The sequence below is a fragment of the Panulirus ornatus genome, chromosome 1 (assembly GCF_036320965.1).
Source record: "Panulirus ornatus isolate Po-2019 chromosome 1, ASM3632096v1, whole genome shotgun sequence".
Lineage (NCBI taxonomy): Eukaryota > Metazoa > Arthropoda > Malacostraca > Decapoda > Palinuridae > Panulirus > Panulirus ornatus.
The window spans coordinates 91,627,359-91,644,893 of NC_092224.1; the positions used below are offsets into that span (position 1 = coordinate 91,627,359).

The following is a 17,535-nucleotide window of genomic DNA, read 5'->3' on the forward strand; positions in this document are numbered from 1 at the left end:
AATCTTTATCACTCCATCTTTCCACCTCCAATTTGGTCTCCCTCTTCTCCTTGTTCCCTCCACCTCCGACACATATATCCTCTTGGTCAATCTTTCCTCACTCATCCTCTCCATGTGCCCAAACCACTTCAAAACACCCTCTTCTGCTCTCTCAACCACGCTCTTTTTATTTCCACACATCTCTCTTACCCTTACGTAACTCACTCGATCATACCACCTCACACCACACATTGTCCTCAAACATCTCATTTCCAGCACATCCATCCTCCTGCGCACAACTCTATCCATAGCCCACGCCTCGCAACCATACAACATTGTTGGAACCACTATTCCTTCAAACATACCCATTTTTGCTTTCCGAGATAATGTTCTCGACTTCCACACATTCTTCAAGGCCCCCAGAATTTTCGCCCCCTCCCCCACCCTATGATCCACTTCCGCTTCCATGGTTCCATCCGCTGCCAGATCCACTCCCAGATATCTAAAACACTTCACTTCCTCCAGTTTTTCTCCATTCAAACTCACCTCCCAATTGACTTGACCCTCAACCCTACTGTACCTAATAACCTTGCTCTTATTCACATTTACTCTTAACTTTCTTCTTCCACACACTTTACCAAACTCAGTCACCAGCTTCTGCAGTTTCTCACATGAATCAGCCATCAGCGCTGTATCATCAGTGAACAACAACTGACTCACTTCCCAAGCTCTCTCATCCCCAACAGACTTCATACTTGCCCCTCTTTCCAAAACTCTTACATTTACCTCCCTAACAACCCCATCCATAAACAAATTAAACAACCATGGAGACATCACACACCCCTGCCTCAAACCTACATTCACTGAGAATCAATCACTTTCCTCTCTTCCTACACGTACATGTATATATATATATATATGGGAGGGTATTGATTGAGAGGGTGAAGGCATGTACAGAGCATCAGATTGGGGAAGAGCAGTGTGGTTTCAGAAGTGGTAGAGGATGTGTGGATCAGGTGTTTGCTTTGAAGAATGTATGTGAGAAATACTTAGAAAAGCAAATGGATTTGTATGTAGCATTTATGGATCTGGAGAAAGCATATGATAGAGTTGATAGAGATGCTCTGTGGAAGGTATTAAGAATATATGGTGTGGGAGGCAAGTTGTTAGAAGCAGTGAAAAGTTTTTATCGAGGATGTAAGGCATGTGTACGTGTAGGAAGAGAGGAAAGTGATTGGTTCTCAGTGAATGTAGGTTTGCGGCAGGGGTGTGTGATGTCTCCATGGTTGTTTAATTTGTTTATGGATGGGGTTGTTAGGGAGGTAAATGCAAGAGTTTTGGAAAGAGGGGCAAGTATGAAGTCTGTTGGGGATGAGAGAGCTTGGGAAGTGAGTCAGTTGTTGTTCGCTGATGATACAGCGCTGGTGGCTGATTCATGTGAGAAACTGCAGAAGCTGGTGACTGAGTTTGGTAAAGTGTGTGAAAGAAGAAAGTTAAGAGTAAATGTGAATAAGAGCAAGGTTATTAGGTACAGTAGGGTTGAGGGTCAAGTCAATTGGGAGGTGAGTTTGAATGGAGAAAAACTGGAGGAAGTGAAGTGTTTTAGATATCTGTGCTGGAAATGAGATGTTTGAGGACAATGTGTGGTGTGAGGTGGTTTGATCGAGTGAGTAACGTAAGGGTAAGAGAGATGTGTGGAAATAAAAAGAGCGTGGTTGAGAGAGCAGAAGAGGGTGTTTTGAAGTGGTTTGGGCACATGGAGAGGATGAGTGAGGAAAGATTGACCAAGAGGATATATGTGTCGGAGGTGGAGGGAACAAGGAGAAGAGGGAGACCAAATTGGAGGTGGAAAGATGGAGTGAAAAAGATTTTGTGTGATCGGGGCCTGAACATGCAGGAGGGTGAAAGGAGGGCAAGGAATAGAGTGAATTGGAGCGATGTGGTATACCGGGGTTGACGTGCTGTCAGTGGATTGAATCAAGGCATGTGAAGCGTCTGGGGTAAACCATGGAAAGCTGTGTAGGTATGTATATTTGCGTGTGTGGACGTATGTATATACATGTGTATGGGGGGGGTTGGGCCATTTCTTTCGTCTGTTTCCTTGCGCTACCTCGCAAACGCAGGAGACAGCGACAAAGTATAATAAATATAAATAAATATATATATATATATATATATATATATATATATATATATATATATATATATATATATATATATATATATATATATATATATCCTTCCTTCTTCTGGAAAATTAAAAAAAGGCCCAGTCCTCTGTTTTTAACGCTACCTCGCTAACGCGGGAAATGGTGAATAGTTTAAAAGAAAGAATACTTTTTTTTTTTCTTTGTCGCTGTCTCCCGCGTTTGCGAGGTAGCGCAAGGAAACAGACGAAAGAAATGGCCCAACCCACCCCCATACACATGTATATACATACGTCCACACACGCAAATATACATACCTACACAGCTTTCCATGGTTTACCCCAGACGCTTCACATGCCCTGATTCAATCCACTGACAGCACGTCAACCCCGGTATACCACATCAATCCAATTCCCTCTATTCCTTGCCCTCCTTTCACCCTCCTGCATGTTCAGGCCCCAATCACACAAAATCTTTTTCACTCCATCTTTCCACCTCCAATTTGGTCTCCCACTTCTCGTTCCCTCCACCTCCGACACATATATCCTCTTGGTCAATCTTTCCTCACTCATTCTCTCCATGTGCCCAAACCATTTCAAAACACCCTCTTCTGCTTTCTCAACCACACTCTTTTTATTTCCACACATCTCTCTTACCCTTACGTTACTTACTCGATCAAACCACCTCACACCACACATTGTCCTCAAACATCTCATTTCCAGCACATCCATCCTCCTGCGCACAACTCTATCCATAGCCCACGCTTCGCAACCATACAACATTGTTGGAACCACTATTCCTTCAAACATACCCATTTTTGCTTTCCGAGATAATGTTCTCGACTTCCACACATTCTTCAAGGCTCCCAGGATTTTCGCCCCCTCCCCCACCCTATGATCCACTTCCGCTTCCATGGTTCCATCCGCTGCCAGATCCACTCCCAGATATCTAAAACACTTTACTTCCTCCAGTTTTTCTCCATTCAAACTCACCTCCCAATTGACTTGACCCTCAACCCTACTGTACCTAATAACCTTGCTCTTATTCACATTTACTCTTAACTTTCTTCTTTCACACACTTTACCAAACTCAGTCACCAGCTTCTGCCGTTTCTCACATGAATCAGCCACCAGCGCTGTATCATCAGCGAACAACAACTGACTCACTTCCCAAGCTCTCTCATCCCCAACAGACTTCATACTTGCCCCTCTTTCCATGTATACATGGATATATATATATCCATGTATATCCATGCATACATGGATATACATACACATACGCAGCCATGTTCATATACAGCCATACACATATACACCCATGTACATATTCATGCTCCCCTGCCTTCATCCATTCCTGGCGCCATTCCGCCCCACAGGAAATTGCATCACCACCCCCTGCATCTGTGAGGTAGCACCAGGAAAACAGACAAAAGGCCACATTCATTGACATTCAGTCTCTAGCTGTCATGTGTATTGCACTGAAACCACAACTCCCTATCTACATCCAGGCCTCACAGACCTTTCCATGGTTTACCCCAAACATTTCACATGCCTTGGTTTAGTCCATTGAAAGCACATTGACCCTAGTATACCACATCACTACTATTCCTTCAAACCTACCCATTTTTGCTCTTCAATATAATGTTCTCTCTTTCTACAAACTCTTCATTGCTCCCAGAACCTTTGCCCCCTCCCCCACCTTATGACTTTTTTCCACTTCCATGAATCATACATACATTGAATATCCTCACCAACCAGTCAACAACACAGTCACCCCCTTTTTTAGTAAATTCCACTGCAGTACCATCCAAACCCGCTGCCTTGCTGGCTTTCATCTTCTGTAAAGCTTTCACTACCTCCTCCCTGTTTACCAAACCATTCTTCCTGACCCTCTCACTTGGCACACCACCTCAACCAAAACACTCTATATCTGCCACTTTATCATCAAACACATTCAACACTGCAAACCATATAAAATATGACCCTGAGAAGAATTACAAGCTACCTAGCTACCACAGATGCTCAACACCCATACAATAAAACAGAAATACTTTCAGTACAATCTTTCACCAATATGCTAATCTTTTTTCCCTGCTACATCCCTAAATCTATCCGACCCAAACCACACCATAACTGACCATTAACCATCAAGTAGAAAGAAAAAGCTTATCCCTGTGTCCCACATTTACAATCTCTACTTGCAGATCCCCTTTCCCCAACAAACATGGCTTTAATTAAAAGTTACATTTGCAGATAAATGCAGAAGTCACAAAGGAAATGAAAAGCAAGGATAATTGCATCAAACTACAAGGGGATGCAAACAGACTTTAAAGTTGGTGTAGAGCATGGTTTTTGAAATTTAACCCAAGTAAGTGTGAAATAATGAGGATGGGTCACAGTCAAAGAAAGCCTCAATATGAATATTCCCAAGCAGGAAATAAGCTACTGGAAACTGTTTATGAGAGAGTACACATTAGGAGAATGTTAGAGAAACTATCTGTTGGCAAATATTAGAATAACATTTGTGCACATAGATAAGGAAATATTCAGCAAGATGTTCTAATACCACATTATGCCGAAACTGGAATATGCATCTCTGGTTCGTTTACCATACTTGAAGAAGTATAAAGAACTAATAGAGAAGGTCCAGAGGAGGGCAACAAAGATGGTATCAGAATTAAGAGAGCAGAGTTACAGGGAAAGGCTAGAGGCCTTGAATTTTGCCCACCATGGAAGAGAGAAGAGTGAGGGGTGACCAGATTACAATCTTCAAATTTTTAAATTGGTTCTATGATGAAAAAGTGAACATTTCTTCAAAAGATTCAGTGATAGGACACATGGAGGTTGCAACATGAAATTAAACTTGTTAGAAAGGATGTAAAGAAGTGGTTTTGTAGTATAAGACTGACGGATAAATGGAATAAACTCAATGAAAAAGTAATAGATATGGACAGCAGATACAAATTTAAAAAGTTTTATGATAGTAGAGGTGGTTCAAGAGATGGGGTCCTATGTGTGCAAAACTTCCCTGTACAGTACAATTAACTAATTAAAAAATGACTTTGCAAGCATGAAACAACTATCTTCCCAGCCCACTCATATATTCTACCCCACCAAGTATACACCCACCTAAAATTACACTCCCCAGCCATTTACAGGTGACACTTTCTGTTAGCTGTCTGGATGCCATTCATCTCTACAACACTGCCAACACACATTTAGTATATCATTGGACCATCATGGCCAAGATGTGACTTCCTTTCTGAAGACAGTGGACACTTACCCCTTTACTGTTATGCAGACACCTCACATAAGCTCACAGCATCACCTCACTTCTTTATTATTGGCCTTGTCTGATGGACATGGCCAGTTACTTGTGGTCTACAGGAGCTCCATAAGAGGACTTCCTGGGACAGGAAAGTAAGTGTATTTGTGTATGAGCTATGATTATGATATGGCTATTATGGAATAATGCTGTACATCATTAACATATGCATGTACAGTTTATGTATATACTGACCTGCATTTTCCAGCCTTTTGTTGATGTCTGTTTGAAAACTGGAAATAAGATTGAGGCTCCAAAGATTTTAAAAGTAATTGAAGTATGACATGTGTTACAGCATAAGGGAGATCCATACTGTACTGATATGTGTATATGTTATCTATGTATAGCTTCAGGTTTTGTTGATGATTTTTATTTAGACTGGCTTTCTTTTTTTAGCCTTTTTTTGATGCCTGTTTGAAAACTGGAAACAAGAGTGAGGCCCAGAAATATGCTCTAAAGGTGAAAGATGAAAATAAAGTCGGCTGTCTTATTAGATGTGGGTAAGTATTTGGAGAATATTATTGTCATTATTTATATTATTCTTTTAAATAGTACCATGCACTGATGATTAGAAATAGTTTTATCAGTTTTCTTTTTATTTGATCTTATATTAAAGATCAAATTTAAGGAGGATTTCCAGCCCCCCGCTCCCTTCCCTTTTAGTCGCCTTCTACGACACGCAGGGAATACGTGGGAAGTATTCTTTCTCCCCTATCCCTGGGGAGGTGTGTATATATATATATATATATATATATATATATATATATATATATATATATATGTATATATATATTCTTCAAAGCAAACACCTGATCCACACATCCTCTACCACTTCTGAAACCACACTGCTCTTCCCCAATCTGATGCTCTGTACATGCCTTCACCCTCTCAATCAATACCCTCCCATATAATTTGCCAGGAATACTCAACAAACTTATACCTCTGTAATTTGAGCACTCACTCTTATCCCCTTTGCCTTTGTACAATGGCACTATGCACGCATTCCGCCAATCCTCAGGCACCTCACCATGAGTCATACATACATTAAATAACCTTACCAACCAGTCAACAATACAGTCACCCCCTTTTTTAATAAATTCCACTGCAATACCATCCAAACCTGCTGCCTTGCCGGCTTTCATCTTCCGCAAAGCTTTTACTACCTCTTCTCTGTTTACCAAGTCATTTTCCCTAACCCTCGCACTTTGCACACCACCTTGACCAAAACACCCTATATCTGCCACTCTATCATCAAACACATTCAACAAACCTTCAAAATACTCACTCCATCTCCTTCTCACATCACCACTACTTGTTATCACCTCCCCATTTGCGCCCTTCACTGAAGTTCCCATTTGCTCCCTTGTCTTACGCACTTTATTTACCTCCTTCCAGAACATCTTTTTATTCTCCCTAAAATTTAATGATACTCTCTCACCCCAACTCTCATTTGCCCTTTTTTTTTCACCTCTTGCACCTTTCTCTTGACCTCCTGTCTCTTTCTTTTATACGTCTCCCACTCAATTTCATTTTTTCCCTGCAAAAATCGTCCAAATGCCTCTCTCTTCTCTTTCACTAATACTCTTACTTCTTCATCCCACCACTCACTACCCTTTCTAATCAACCCACCTCCCACTCTTCTCATGCCACAAGCATCTTTTGTGCAATCCATCACTGATTCCCTAAATACATCCCATTCCTCCCCCACTCCCCTTACTTCCATTGTTCTCACCTTTTTCCATTCTGTACTCAGTCTCTCCTGGTACTTCCTCACACAAATCTCCTTCCCAAGCTCACTTACTCTCACCACCCTGGATTTGTATGTAGCATTTATGGATCTGGAGAAGGCATATGATAGAGTTGATAGAGATGCTCTGTGGAAAGTATTAAGAATATATGGTGTGGGAGGCAAGTTGTTAAAAGCAGTGAAAAGTTTTTATCGAGGATGTAAGGCATGTGTACGTGTAGGAAGAGAGGAAAGTGATTGGTTCTCAGTGAATGTAGGTTTGCGGCAAGGGTGTGTGATGTCTCCATGGTTGTTTAATTTGTTTATGGATGGGGTTGTTAGGGAAGTGAATGCAAGAGTTTTGGAAAGAGGGGCAAGTATGAAGTCTGTTGGGGATGAGAGAGCTTGGGAAGTGAGTCAGTTGTTGTTCGCTGATGATACAGCGCTGGTGGCTGATTCATGTGAGAAACTGCAGAAGCTGGTGACTGAGTTTGGTAAAGTGTGTGAAAGAAGAAAGTTAAGAGTAAATGTGAATAAGAGCAAGGTTATTAGGTACAGTAGGGTTGAGGGTCAAGTCAATTGGGAGGTAAGTTTGAATGGAGAAAAACTGGAGGAAGTAAAGTGTTTTAGATATCTGGGAGTGGATCTGGCAACGGATGGAACCATGGAAGCGGAAGTGGATCATAGGGTGGGGGAGGGGGCGAAAATTCTGGGAGCCTTGAAGAATGTGTGGAAGTCGAGAACATTATCTCAGAAAGCAAAAATGGGTATGTTTGAAGGAATAGTGGTTCCAACAATGTTGTATGGTTGCGAGGCGTGGGCTGTGGATAGAGTTGTGCGCAGGAGGATGGAAGTGCTGGAAATGAGATGTTTGAGGACAATGTGTGGTGTGAGGTGGTTTGATCGAGTAAGTAACATAAGGGTAAGAGAGTTGTGTGGAAATAAAAAGAGCGTGGTCGAGAGAGCAGAAGAGGGTGTTTTGAAATGGTTTGGGCACATGGAGAGAATGAGTGAGGAAAGATTGACCAAGAGGATATATGTGTCGGAGGTGGAGGGAACGAGGAGAAGTGGGAGACCAAATTGGAGGTGGAAAGATGGAGTGAAAAAGATTTTGTGTGATTGGGGCCTGAACATGCAGGAGGGTGAAAGGAGGGCAAGGAATAGAGTGAATCGGATCGATGCGGTATACCGGGGTTGACGTGCTGTCAGTGGATTGAATCAAGGCATGTGAAGCGTCTGGGGTAAACCATGGAAAGCTGTGTAGGTATGTATATTTGCGTGTGTGGACGTATGTATATACATGTGTATGGGGGAGGGGGGGTTGGGCCATTTCTTTCGTCTGTTTCCTTGCGCTACCTCGCAAACGTGGGAGACAGCGACAAAGTATAAAAAAAAAAAAAAATATATATATATATTTCTTTTTCTTTCATACTATTCGCCATTTCCCGCATTTTTTTTTTTTTTTTTTATACTTTGTCGCTGTCTCCCGCGTTTGCGAGGTAGCGCAAGGAAACAGACGAAAGAAATGGCCCAACCCCCCCATACACATGTATATACATACGTCCACACACGCAAATATACATACCTACACAGCTTTCCATGGTTTACCCCAGACGCTTCACATGCCTTGATTCAATCCACTGACAGCACGTCAGCCCCGGTATACCACATCGCTCCAATTCACTCTGTTCCTTGCCCTCCTTTCACCCTCCTGCATGTTCAGGCCCCGATCACACAAAATCTTTTTCACTCCATCTTTCCACCTCCAATTTGGTCTCCCTCTTCTCCTTGTTCCCTCCACCTCCGACACATATATCCTCTTGGTCAATCTTTCCTCACTCATTCTCTCCATGTGCCCAAACCACTTCAAAACACCCTCTTCTGCTCTCTCAACCATGCTCTTTTTATTTCCACACATCTCTCTTACCCTTACGTTACTCACTCGATCAAACCACCTCATACCACGCATTGTCCTCAAACATCGCATTTCCAGCACATCCATCCTCCTGCGCACAACTCTATCCATAGCCCACGCCTCGCAACCATACAACATTGTTGGAACCACTATTCCTTCAAACATACCCATTTTTGCTTTCCGAGATAATGTTCTCGACTTCCACACATTCTTCAAGGCCCCCAGAATTTTCGCCCCCTCCCCCACCCTATGATCCACTTCCGCTTCCATGGTTCCATCCGCTGCCAGATCCACTCCCAGATATCTAAAACACTTCACTTCCTCCAGTTTTTCTCCATTCAAACTCACCTCCCAATTGACTTGACCCTCAACCCTACTGTACCTAATAACCTTGCTCTTATTCACATTTACTCTTAACTTTCTTCTTCCACACACTTTACCAAACTCAGTCACCAGCTTCTGCAGTTTCACACATGAATCAGCCACCAGCGCTGTGTCGTCAGCGAACAACAACTGACTCACTTCCCAAGCTCTCTCATCCCCAACAGACTTCATACTTGCCCCTCTTTCCAAAACTCTTGCATTTACCTCCCTAACAACCCCATCCATAAACAAATTAAACAACCATGGAGACATCACACACCCCTGCCGCAAACCTACATTCACTGAGAACCAATCACTTTCCTCTCTTCCTACACGTACACATGCCTTACATCCTCGATAGAAACTTTTCACTGCTTCTAACAACTTTCCTCCCACACCATATATTCTTAATACCTTCCACAGAGCATCTCTATCAACTCTATCATATGCCTTCTCCAGATCCATAAATGCTACATACAAATCCATTTGCTTTTCTAAGTATTTCTCACATACATTCTTCAAAGCAAACACCTGATCCACACATCCTCTACCACTTCTGAAACCACACTGCTCTTCCCCAATCTGATGCTCTGTACATGCCTTCACCCTCTCAATCAATACCCTCCCATATAATTTACCAGGAATACTCAACAAACTTATACCTCTGTAATTTGAGCACTCACTCTTATCCCCTTTGCCTTTGTACAATGGCACTATGCACGCATTCCGCCAATCCTCAGGCACCTCACCATGAGTCATACATACATTAAATAACCTTACCAACCAGTCAACAATACAGTCACCCCCTTTTTTCATAAATTCCACTGCAATACCATCCAAACCTGCTGCCTTGCCGGCTTTCATCTTCCGCAAAGCTTTCACTACCTCTTCTCTGTTTACCAAATCATTTTCCCTAACCCTCTCACTTTGCACACCACCTCGACCAAAACACCCTATATCTGCCACTCTATCATCAAACACATTCAACAAACCTTCGAAATACTCACTCCATCTCCTTCTCACATCACCACTACTTGTTATCACCTCCCCATTTGCGCCCTTCACTGAAGTTCCCATTTGCTCCCTTGTCTTACGCACTTTATTTACCTCCTTCCAGAACATCTTTTTATTCTCCCTAAAATTTAATGATACTCTCTCACCCCAACTCTCATATATATATATATATATTATCCCTGGGGATAGGGGAGAAAGAATTCTTCCCACGTATTCCCTGCATGTTGTAGAAGGCAACTAAAAGGGGAGGGAGTGGGTGGCTGGAAATCACGCAGGGAATACGTGGGAAGTTTCTTTCTCCCCTATCCCCAGGGATAATAAAATATATATATATATATATATATATATATATATGTAAGGCATGTGTACGTGTAGGAAGAGAGGAAAGTGATTGGTTCTCAGTGAATGTAGGTTTGCGGCAGGGGTGTGTGATGTCTCCATGGTTGTTTAATTTGTTTATGGATGGGGTTGTAAGGGAGGTAAATGCAAGAGTCCTGGAAAGAGGGGCAAGTATGAAGTCTGTTGGGGATGAGAGAGCTTGGGAAGTGAGTCAGTTGTTGTTCGCTGATGATACAGCGCTGGTGGCTGATTCATGTGAGAAACTGCAGAAGCTGGTGACTGAGTTTGGTAAAGTGTGTGGAAGAAGAAAGTTGAGAGTAAATGTGAATAAGAGCAAGGTTATTAGGTACAGTAGGGGTGAGGGTCAAGTCAATTGGGAGGTGAGTTTGAATGGAGAAAAACTGGAGGAAGTGAAGTGTTTTAGATATCTGGGAGTGGATCTGTCAGCGGATGGAACCATGGAAGCGGAAGTGGATCATAGGGTGGGGGAGGGGGCGAAAATTTTGGGAGCCTTGAAAAATGTGTGGAAGTCGAGAACATTATCTCGGAAAGCGAAAATGGGTATGTTTGAGGGAATAGTGGTTCCAACAATGTTGTATGGTTGCGAGGCGTGGGCTATGGATAGAGATGTGCGCAGGAGGATGGATGTGCTGGAAATGAGATGTTTGAGGACAATGTGTGGTGTGAGGTGGTTTGATCGAGTAAGTAACGTAAGGGTAAGAGAGATGTGTGGAAATAAAAAGAGCGTGGTTGAGAGAGCAGAAGAGGGTGTTTTGAAATGGTTTGGGCACATGGAGAGAATGAGTGAGGAGAGATTGACCAAGAGGATATATGTGTCGGAGGTGGAGGGAACGAGGAGAAGAGGGAGACCAAATTGGAGGTGGAAAGATGGAGTGAAAAAGATTTTGTGTGATCGGGGCCTGAACATGCAGGAGGGTGAAAGGAGGGCAAGGAATAGAGTGAATTGGAGTCATGTGGTATACAGGGGTTGACGTGCTGTCAGTGGATTGAATCAAGGCATGTGAAGCGTCTGGGGTAAACCATGGGAAGCTGTGTAGGTATGTATATTTGCGTGTGTGGACGTGTGTATGTACATGTGTATGGGGGGGGGTTGGGCCATTTCTTTCGTCTGTTTCCTTGCGCTACCTCGCAAACGCGGGAGACAGCGACAAAGTATAAAAAAAAAAAAAAAAAAATATATATATATATATATATATATTTACATGAAAAATTGGCCCTTCGTGTTTAATTTTCATGTATGCATTGTACAGTATTATCAGTCACTCTCTGCAACATCTTGAGTATATCTTGCCATTATTTTGTTGAATGATGTCTGTGGAGAAATATACCTTCTTTCTGTATCATCAGCAGTATTTCCTTATACTTTTGTGATATTTTATTTTTGCAAAAGGAGCACTTGTCACTTCCTTACTACTGTTGCCATTTTTATTTCATTTTTTTTATATCTAGCTCTGTAATATTCCTTGTTCCCAATTTTATGAAATTTTTTCACTTTCTTTTTTCATTCTTTTTTATGGGGTCATTCTAATTTTCTTTTAGTTTTTTATTTTCAGAGGCAGAAACTTATAATTATTCTGCCCTTGCAGGACAGTTTGACTGACAAATAGGTTTCATATGGATTTGTTAACTCAGTATCATTGACATGAAGAAAATAAATTCACCACATTTATGAACACAGATTCCTAGAGGAGGCTGTGAAAGTGGCTCAGGAACAGCGCAGTGCATCAGGACTAACAGAAGTGTTAGCAGCTTGTGGACCACAACATCAAGCTCTGCAGTCTCGTATTCAGGTCTTGCTCAGTGACTCTTCGCTGAAGACTTAATCTGTATTTAAGTGTAGACCTATGTAATACCAAAGTTAGAAGTATTCTCGTATGTTGTCAAATGTGGCTAAGTAATTGCCTTTAGATGATTAATATTTTTCCAGCAATTACAGGTCAATTTATTATTATATTTGATATGAATATTGGTAACAGTGGTTATGATATTTGATATGTATATTGGTAACTGGTCATTGTAATTTGTCAGTTTTCATTCTGTTACTGCCAAGTAACATCATATTATGGTGCTTTGTTTAAATGAATATGTAATGAGTTACTGTGTTTTTGATTTAACAAAGCACCAACATTAGATTCAGTAATTTTTTTATGGTATAAATCTGATGCCTGTAATTACTTTATGGTAATTGGATACAAAGCATAGTCATGCATGATATAAAGATATCCTTTATTTTCATGGAAACCATTTCTTTGAAGATATTATATGGTTTTTTCTGGTAACATAAGAAATAGGAATGATTACTGACAAATATCAAGATTAGAGTAATACATATTACTTTCTGGTTTCATGAATATCATAAATGCTAGTGGTTGACAAATAAGGAATGGTATGAACTTGTTGATTTATATCAAGAAAATACACGAAAAATATTTCACATACATGAATAACTAGGAATTAGGAATAAACATACTTCCATTCTGTAAAGTGGTAAAAAAGTTTCCAGTATGTGTGGTTTGTATATCATATCTATTATCCTTCACTTCATATCACACAAATGTATTATAGTTCTTTAAAGTGTATGCTCTCATTACTGAAGCATGATTGACATGATTTTGAATAATCTCATATTTGGGGTTTATGTAACAAGATTAATTTAAGGAGACCTTCTCAAAAATGCTTTTGAACAAGGAAGCCACCTTCTCAAAAATGCTTTTGAACAAGGAAGTCACCCTCTTCCAGACCCTATCTAAACCCTGTACCAACTCTGTAGGTCCTAGTCTCTTCAGAGTTAATAACAGACATAAATACGGGAACATGGGATTAGTGTATTTACAGTATCTTAAATGCTTAATAGACCATTCCTTTTCGAGTTAGACTTGTTACAGAACATTTGCTTTAGAGAAAATTATTTTTCTTCAGATGATTAGTTATTTCTAGAGGGTATTTGGGTAGATTTTATAGAAGAAAAAATTCAAAGACAAGTCCCTTAGGCATTCTAACTACACGATCTGGTCTACTTTCCTCAGTTGCTTAAACATCAAGCTTCTTTGATACTCTACCTATGAACAAACTGTTTTTCATTGTCTGTCTACTGTCAGATCCAGCCATGAACCTGTTTTGCTCTTGTGTTAGTTTTAGATAATATATTCAAAGACGTGCTCACATTTCTTTTGAGAAAGGCAATCTCTATATAGCTTGTGTAGCTTTTGTTGGATTTAGAATTATAAAATCTCTTCTGTCAGCTAACATTTGTGCAGTGTCATTCAGAATATTACCTCTTAGCCAGGGAGCAAGTCACTCCTGCAAGTCATCCTCATCCAGTTCAGCATCATTAGTATGTTATGTATAGCGGCCAGTCTCGGGTTCAAAATTCTATGGCCTCTTTTCTCTTACAAAATCATATTCAAGGTTATAGTTGATTTGAGAGTTATTAGATTTTGACATGAAGAGAATATTCCAGTATTTTCAGATTTCTGTTGTTATGGGCCATAACATGTGATTTTGATTAGACAACCCAGTATTTTTTTTTTTTTTTTTTTTGCTTTAATATAGGTCATTCTGTGAGGGGATAGGGGAGGAAGAATACTTCTTACGTATTCCTTGCATGTCGTAGAAGGCGACTAAAAGGGGAGGGAGCGGGGGAGGCTGGAAATCCTCCCCTCTCGTTTCTTTTTTTTTAAAGAAGGGACAGAGAAGGGGGCCAGGTGAAGATATTCCCACAAAGGCCCAGTCCTCTGTTCTTAACGCTACCTTGCTAATGCAGGAAATGGCGAATGGTTTGAAAAAAGAAAGATATATATATCTGAATAGAATGTGTCTCAGGTACATTTGTAAGCCAAACAGACACATATCCTACCTGCAACCTGCTGTCACTTCCACTCAACATAACACCAGTTAGTCAGGCATCACATACAACACACATGACATTAACCCTGCACCAAAAACATTATCAGAAAAGCAGCAGATAAAGTACATGCCCCCCACAACACTAACTGATACTAGATATAAGGAAGAAAAAGAAATCCTTAATATCCTTTGCAAACAGTTCATCTATTCCACCTAAAACTATGACTTGTCTCCTTAGTCATCCAGTCTTTCAAAAGCAAATATAATAAAGCTGCACCTTGCACTAAACAGAGCACTCAGAATAACCACTGGCTCCCAGGCAACCACAAACACTCAACATATACACAATGAAACGCTTGGTTCTTTGCAACAGCATTATACTCTTCACATCCAAACCATTCTATAACCAACCACCAACACTCAGATAGAAATAAAAAGCTTTCCTCAACTTCACAGTTCCTCCCAACCCAACAAACAAAACACTGAAATAACCCAACAAGTACTTAACAGCTTCCCAACTATCCCACTATTAAATACCAGTCTAACAGATATACACCAGTCAGAAACCAAACTCCTCTGGCAATTACCTCATTCTCATCCATACTTTGGTTAATACTTATCCCTACAACATTACAACACCAGTTCACCATGTCTCAAGACTCTTCGTGCCCATGATGCAGTTACCACTATGAAAAACTGAAAATTCTGCTGTCTCTGCACTTTCCCCACATTAATATACACACATTATCTCTACACTCTGTACTTTGTGGTCCTGCCTGGTGATTATGGCCAGTTTCCTGAGCATTCTAGGAACCACATCTGGGGTTGAAACTGTAGAGTTCCACATTGTGGTTGTAGCAGCCAGTCCACAGTAAACCCAACAGTTCAGTTTCTCCAAGGGGCTGGTTGATAAAATGGATACCTAGCTTAGGCTTAGGCAGAGGGTGGCGATGCTGTTTCCTGTGGGGTGGGCTGGCGCTAGGAATGGATGAAGGTGAGCAAGTATGAATAAGTATTTATATGTATATGTATATAGCCCAACCCACCCACATACACATATATATACATAAACGCCCACACACGCACATATACATACCTATACATTTCAATGAATACATACACAGACAAATACATATATACACATGTACATATCCATACTTGCTGCCTTCATCCATTCCTGTCACCACCCCACCACACATGAAATGGCATCCTCCTTCCCCCATGCGCACGCAAGGTAGCACTAGGAAAAGACAACAAAGGCCACATTCGTTCACATTCAGTCTCTAGCTAGCTAGTCATGTGTAATGCACCGAAACCACAGCTCCCTTTCCACATCCAGGCCCCACAAAACTGTCCATGGTTTATCCCATACACTTCACATCCCCTAGTTCAATCCATTGACAGCACTTCGACCCCAGTATACCACATCGTTCCAATTCACTCTATTACTTGCGTGCCTTTCACCCTCCTGTATGGTCAGGCCCCAATTGCTCAAAATCTTTTTCACACCATCCTTCCACCTCCAGTTTGGTCTCCCACTTCTCATTCCCTCCACCTCTGACACATATATCCTCTTTGTCAATCTTTCCTCACTCATTCTCTCCATGTGACCAAACCATTTCAATACACCCTCTTCCGCTCTCTCCACCACACTCTTTTTACTACCACACATCTCTCTTACCCTTTCATTACTTAATCAAACCACTTCACCTCATATATATATATATATATATATATATATATATATATATATATATATATATGGATTTGTATGTAGCATTTATGGATCTGGAGAAGGCATATGATAGAGTTGATAGAGATGCTCTGTGGAAGGTATTAAGAATATATGGTGTGGGAGGAAAGTTGTTAGTTGTTAGAAGCAGTGAAAAGTTTTTATCAAGGATGTAAGGCATGTGTACGTGTAGGAAGAGAGGAAAGTGATTGGTTCTCAGTGAATGTAGGTTTGCGGCAGGGGTGTGTGATGTCTCCATGGTTGTTTAATTTGTTTATGGATGGGGTTGTTAGGGAGGTAAATGCAAGAGTTTTGGAAAGAGGGGCAAGTATGAAGTCTGTTGGGGATGAGAGAGCTTGGGAAGTGAGTCAGTTGTTGTTCGCTGATGATACAGCGCTGGTGGCTGATTCATGTGAGAAACTGCAGAAGCTGGTGACTGAGTTTGGTAAAGTGTGTGGAAGAAGAAAGTTAAGAGTAAATGTGAATAAGAGCAAGGTTATTAGGTACAGTAGGGTTGAGGGTCAAGTCAGTTGGGAGGTGAGTTTGAATGGAGAAAAACTGGAGGAAGTGAAGTGTTTTAGATATCTGGGAGTGGATCTGGCAGCGGATGGAACCATGGAAGCGGAAGTGGATCATAGGGTGGGGGAGGGGGCGAAAATTCTGGGGGCCTTGAAGAATGTGTGGAAGTCGAGAACATTATCTCGGAAAGCAAAAATGGGTATGTTTGAAGGAATAGTGGTTCCAACAATGTTGTATGGTTGCGAGGCGTGGGCTATGGATAGAGTTGTGCGCAGGAGGATGGATGTGCTGGAAATGAGATGTTTGAGGACAATGTGTGGTGTGAGGTGGTTTGATCGAGTAAGTAACGTAAGGGTAAGAGAGATGTGTGGAAATAAAAAGAGCGTGGTTAAGAGAGCAGAAGAGGGTGTTTTGAAGTGGTTTGGACACATGGAGAGAATGAGTGAGGAAAGATTGACCAAGAGGATATATGTGTCGGAGGTGGAGGGAACGAGGAGAAGAGGGAGACCAAATTGGAGGTGGAAAGATGGAGTGAAAAAGATTTTGTGTGATCGGGGCCTGAACATGCAGGAGGGTGAAAGGAGGGCAAGGAATAGAGTGAATTGGAGCG

The 17,535-nt window shown here is 41.3% G+C and overlaps 1 protein-coding gene across 1 annotated transcript in view; it reads left to right on the forward strand.

Annotated features, from left to right (window-relative positions):
* Vps16A (vacuolar protein sorting 16) overlaps nucleotides 1–16,715 on the forward strand; it is a 125,427-nt gene extending 108,712 nt beyond the window's left edge. The window contains exons 16-17 of the mRNA XM_071665315.1: nucleotides 5,847–5,950; nucleotides 12,507–16,715. Coding sequence (XP_071521416.1) covers nucleotides 5,847–5,950; nucleotides 12,507–12,651 — 249 coding nt within the window. The 3' untranslated portion in view covers nucleotides 12,652–16,715. The remainder of the gene's footprint in view (nucleotides 1–5,846; nucleotides 5,951–12,506) is intronic.
* The last annotated feature ends 820 nt before the right edge of the window (nucleotides 16,716–17,535 follow it).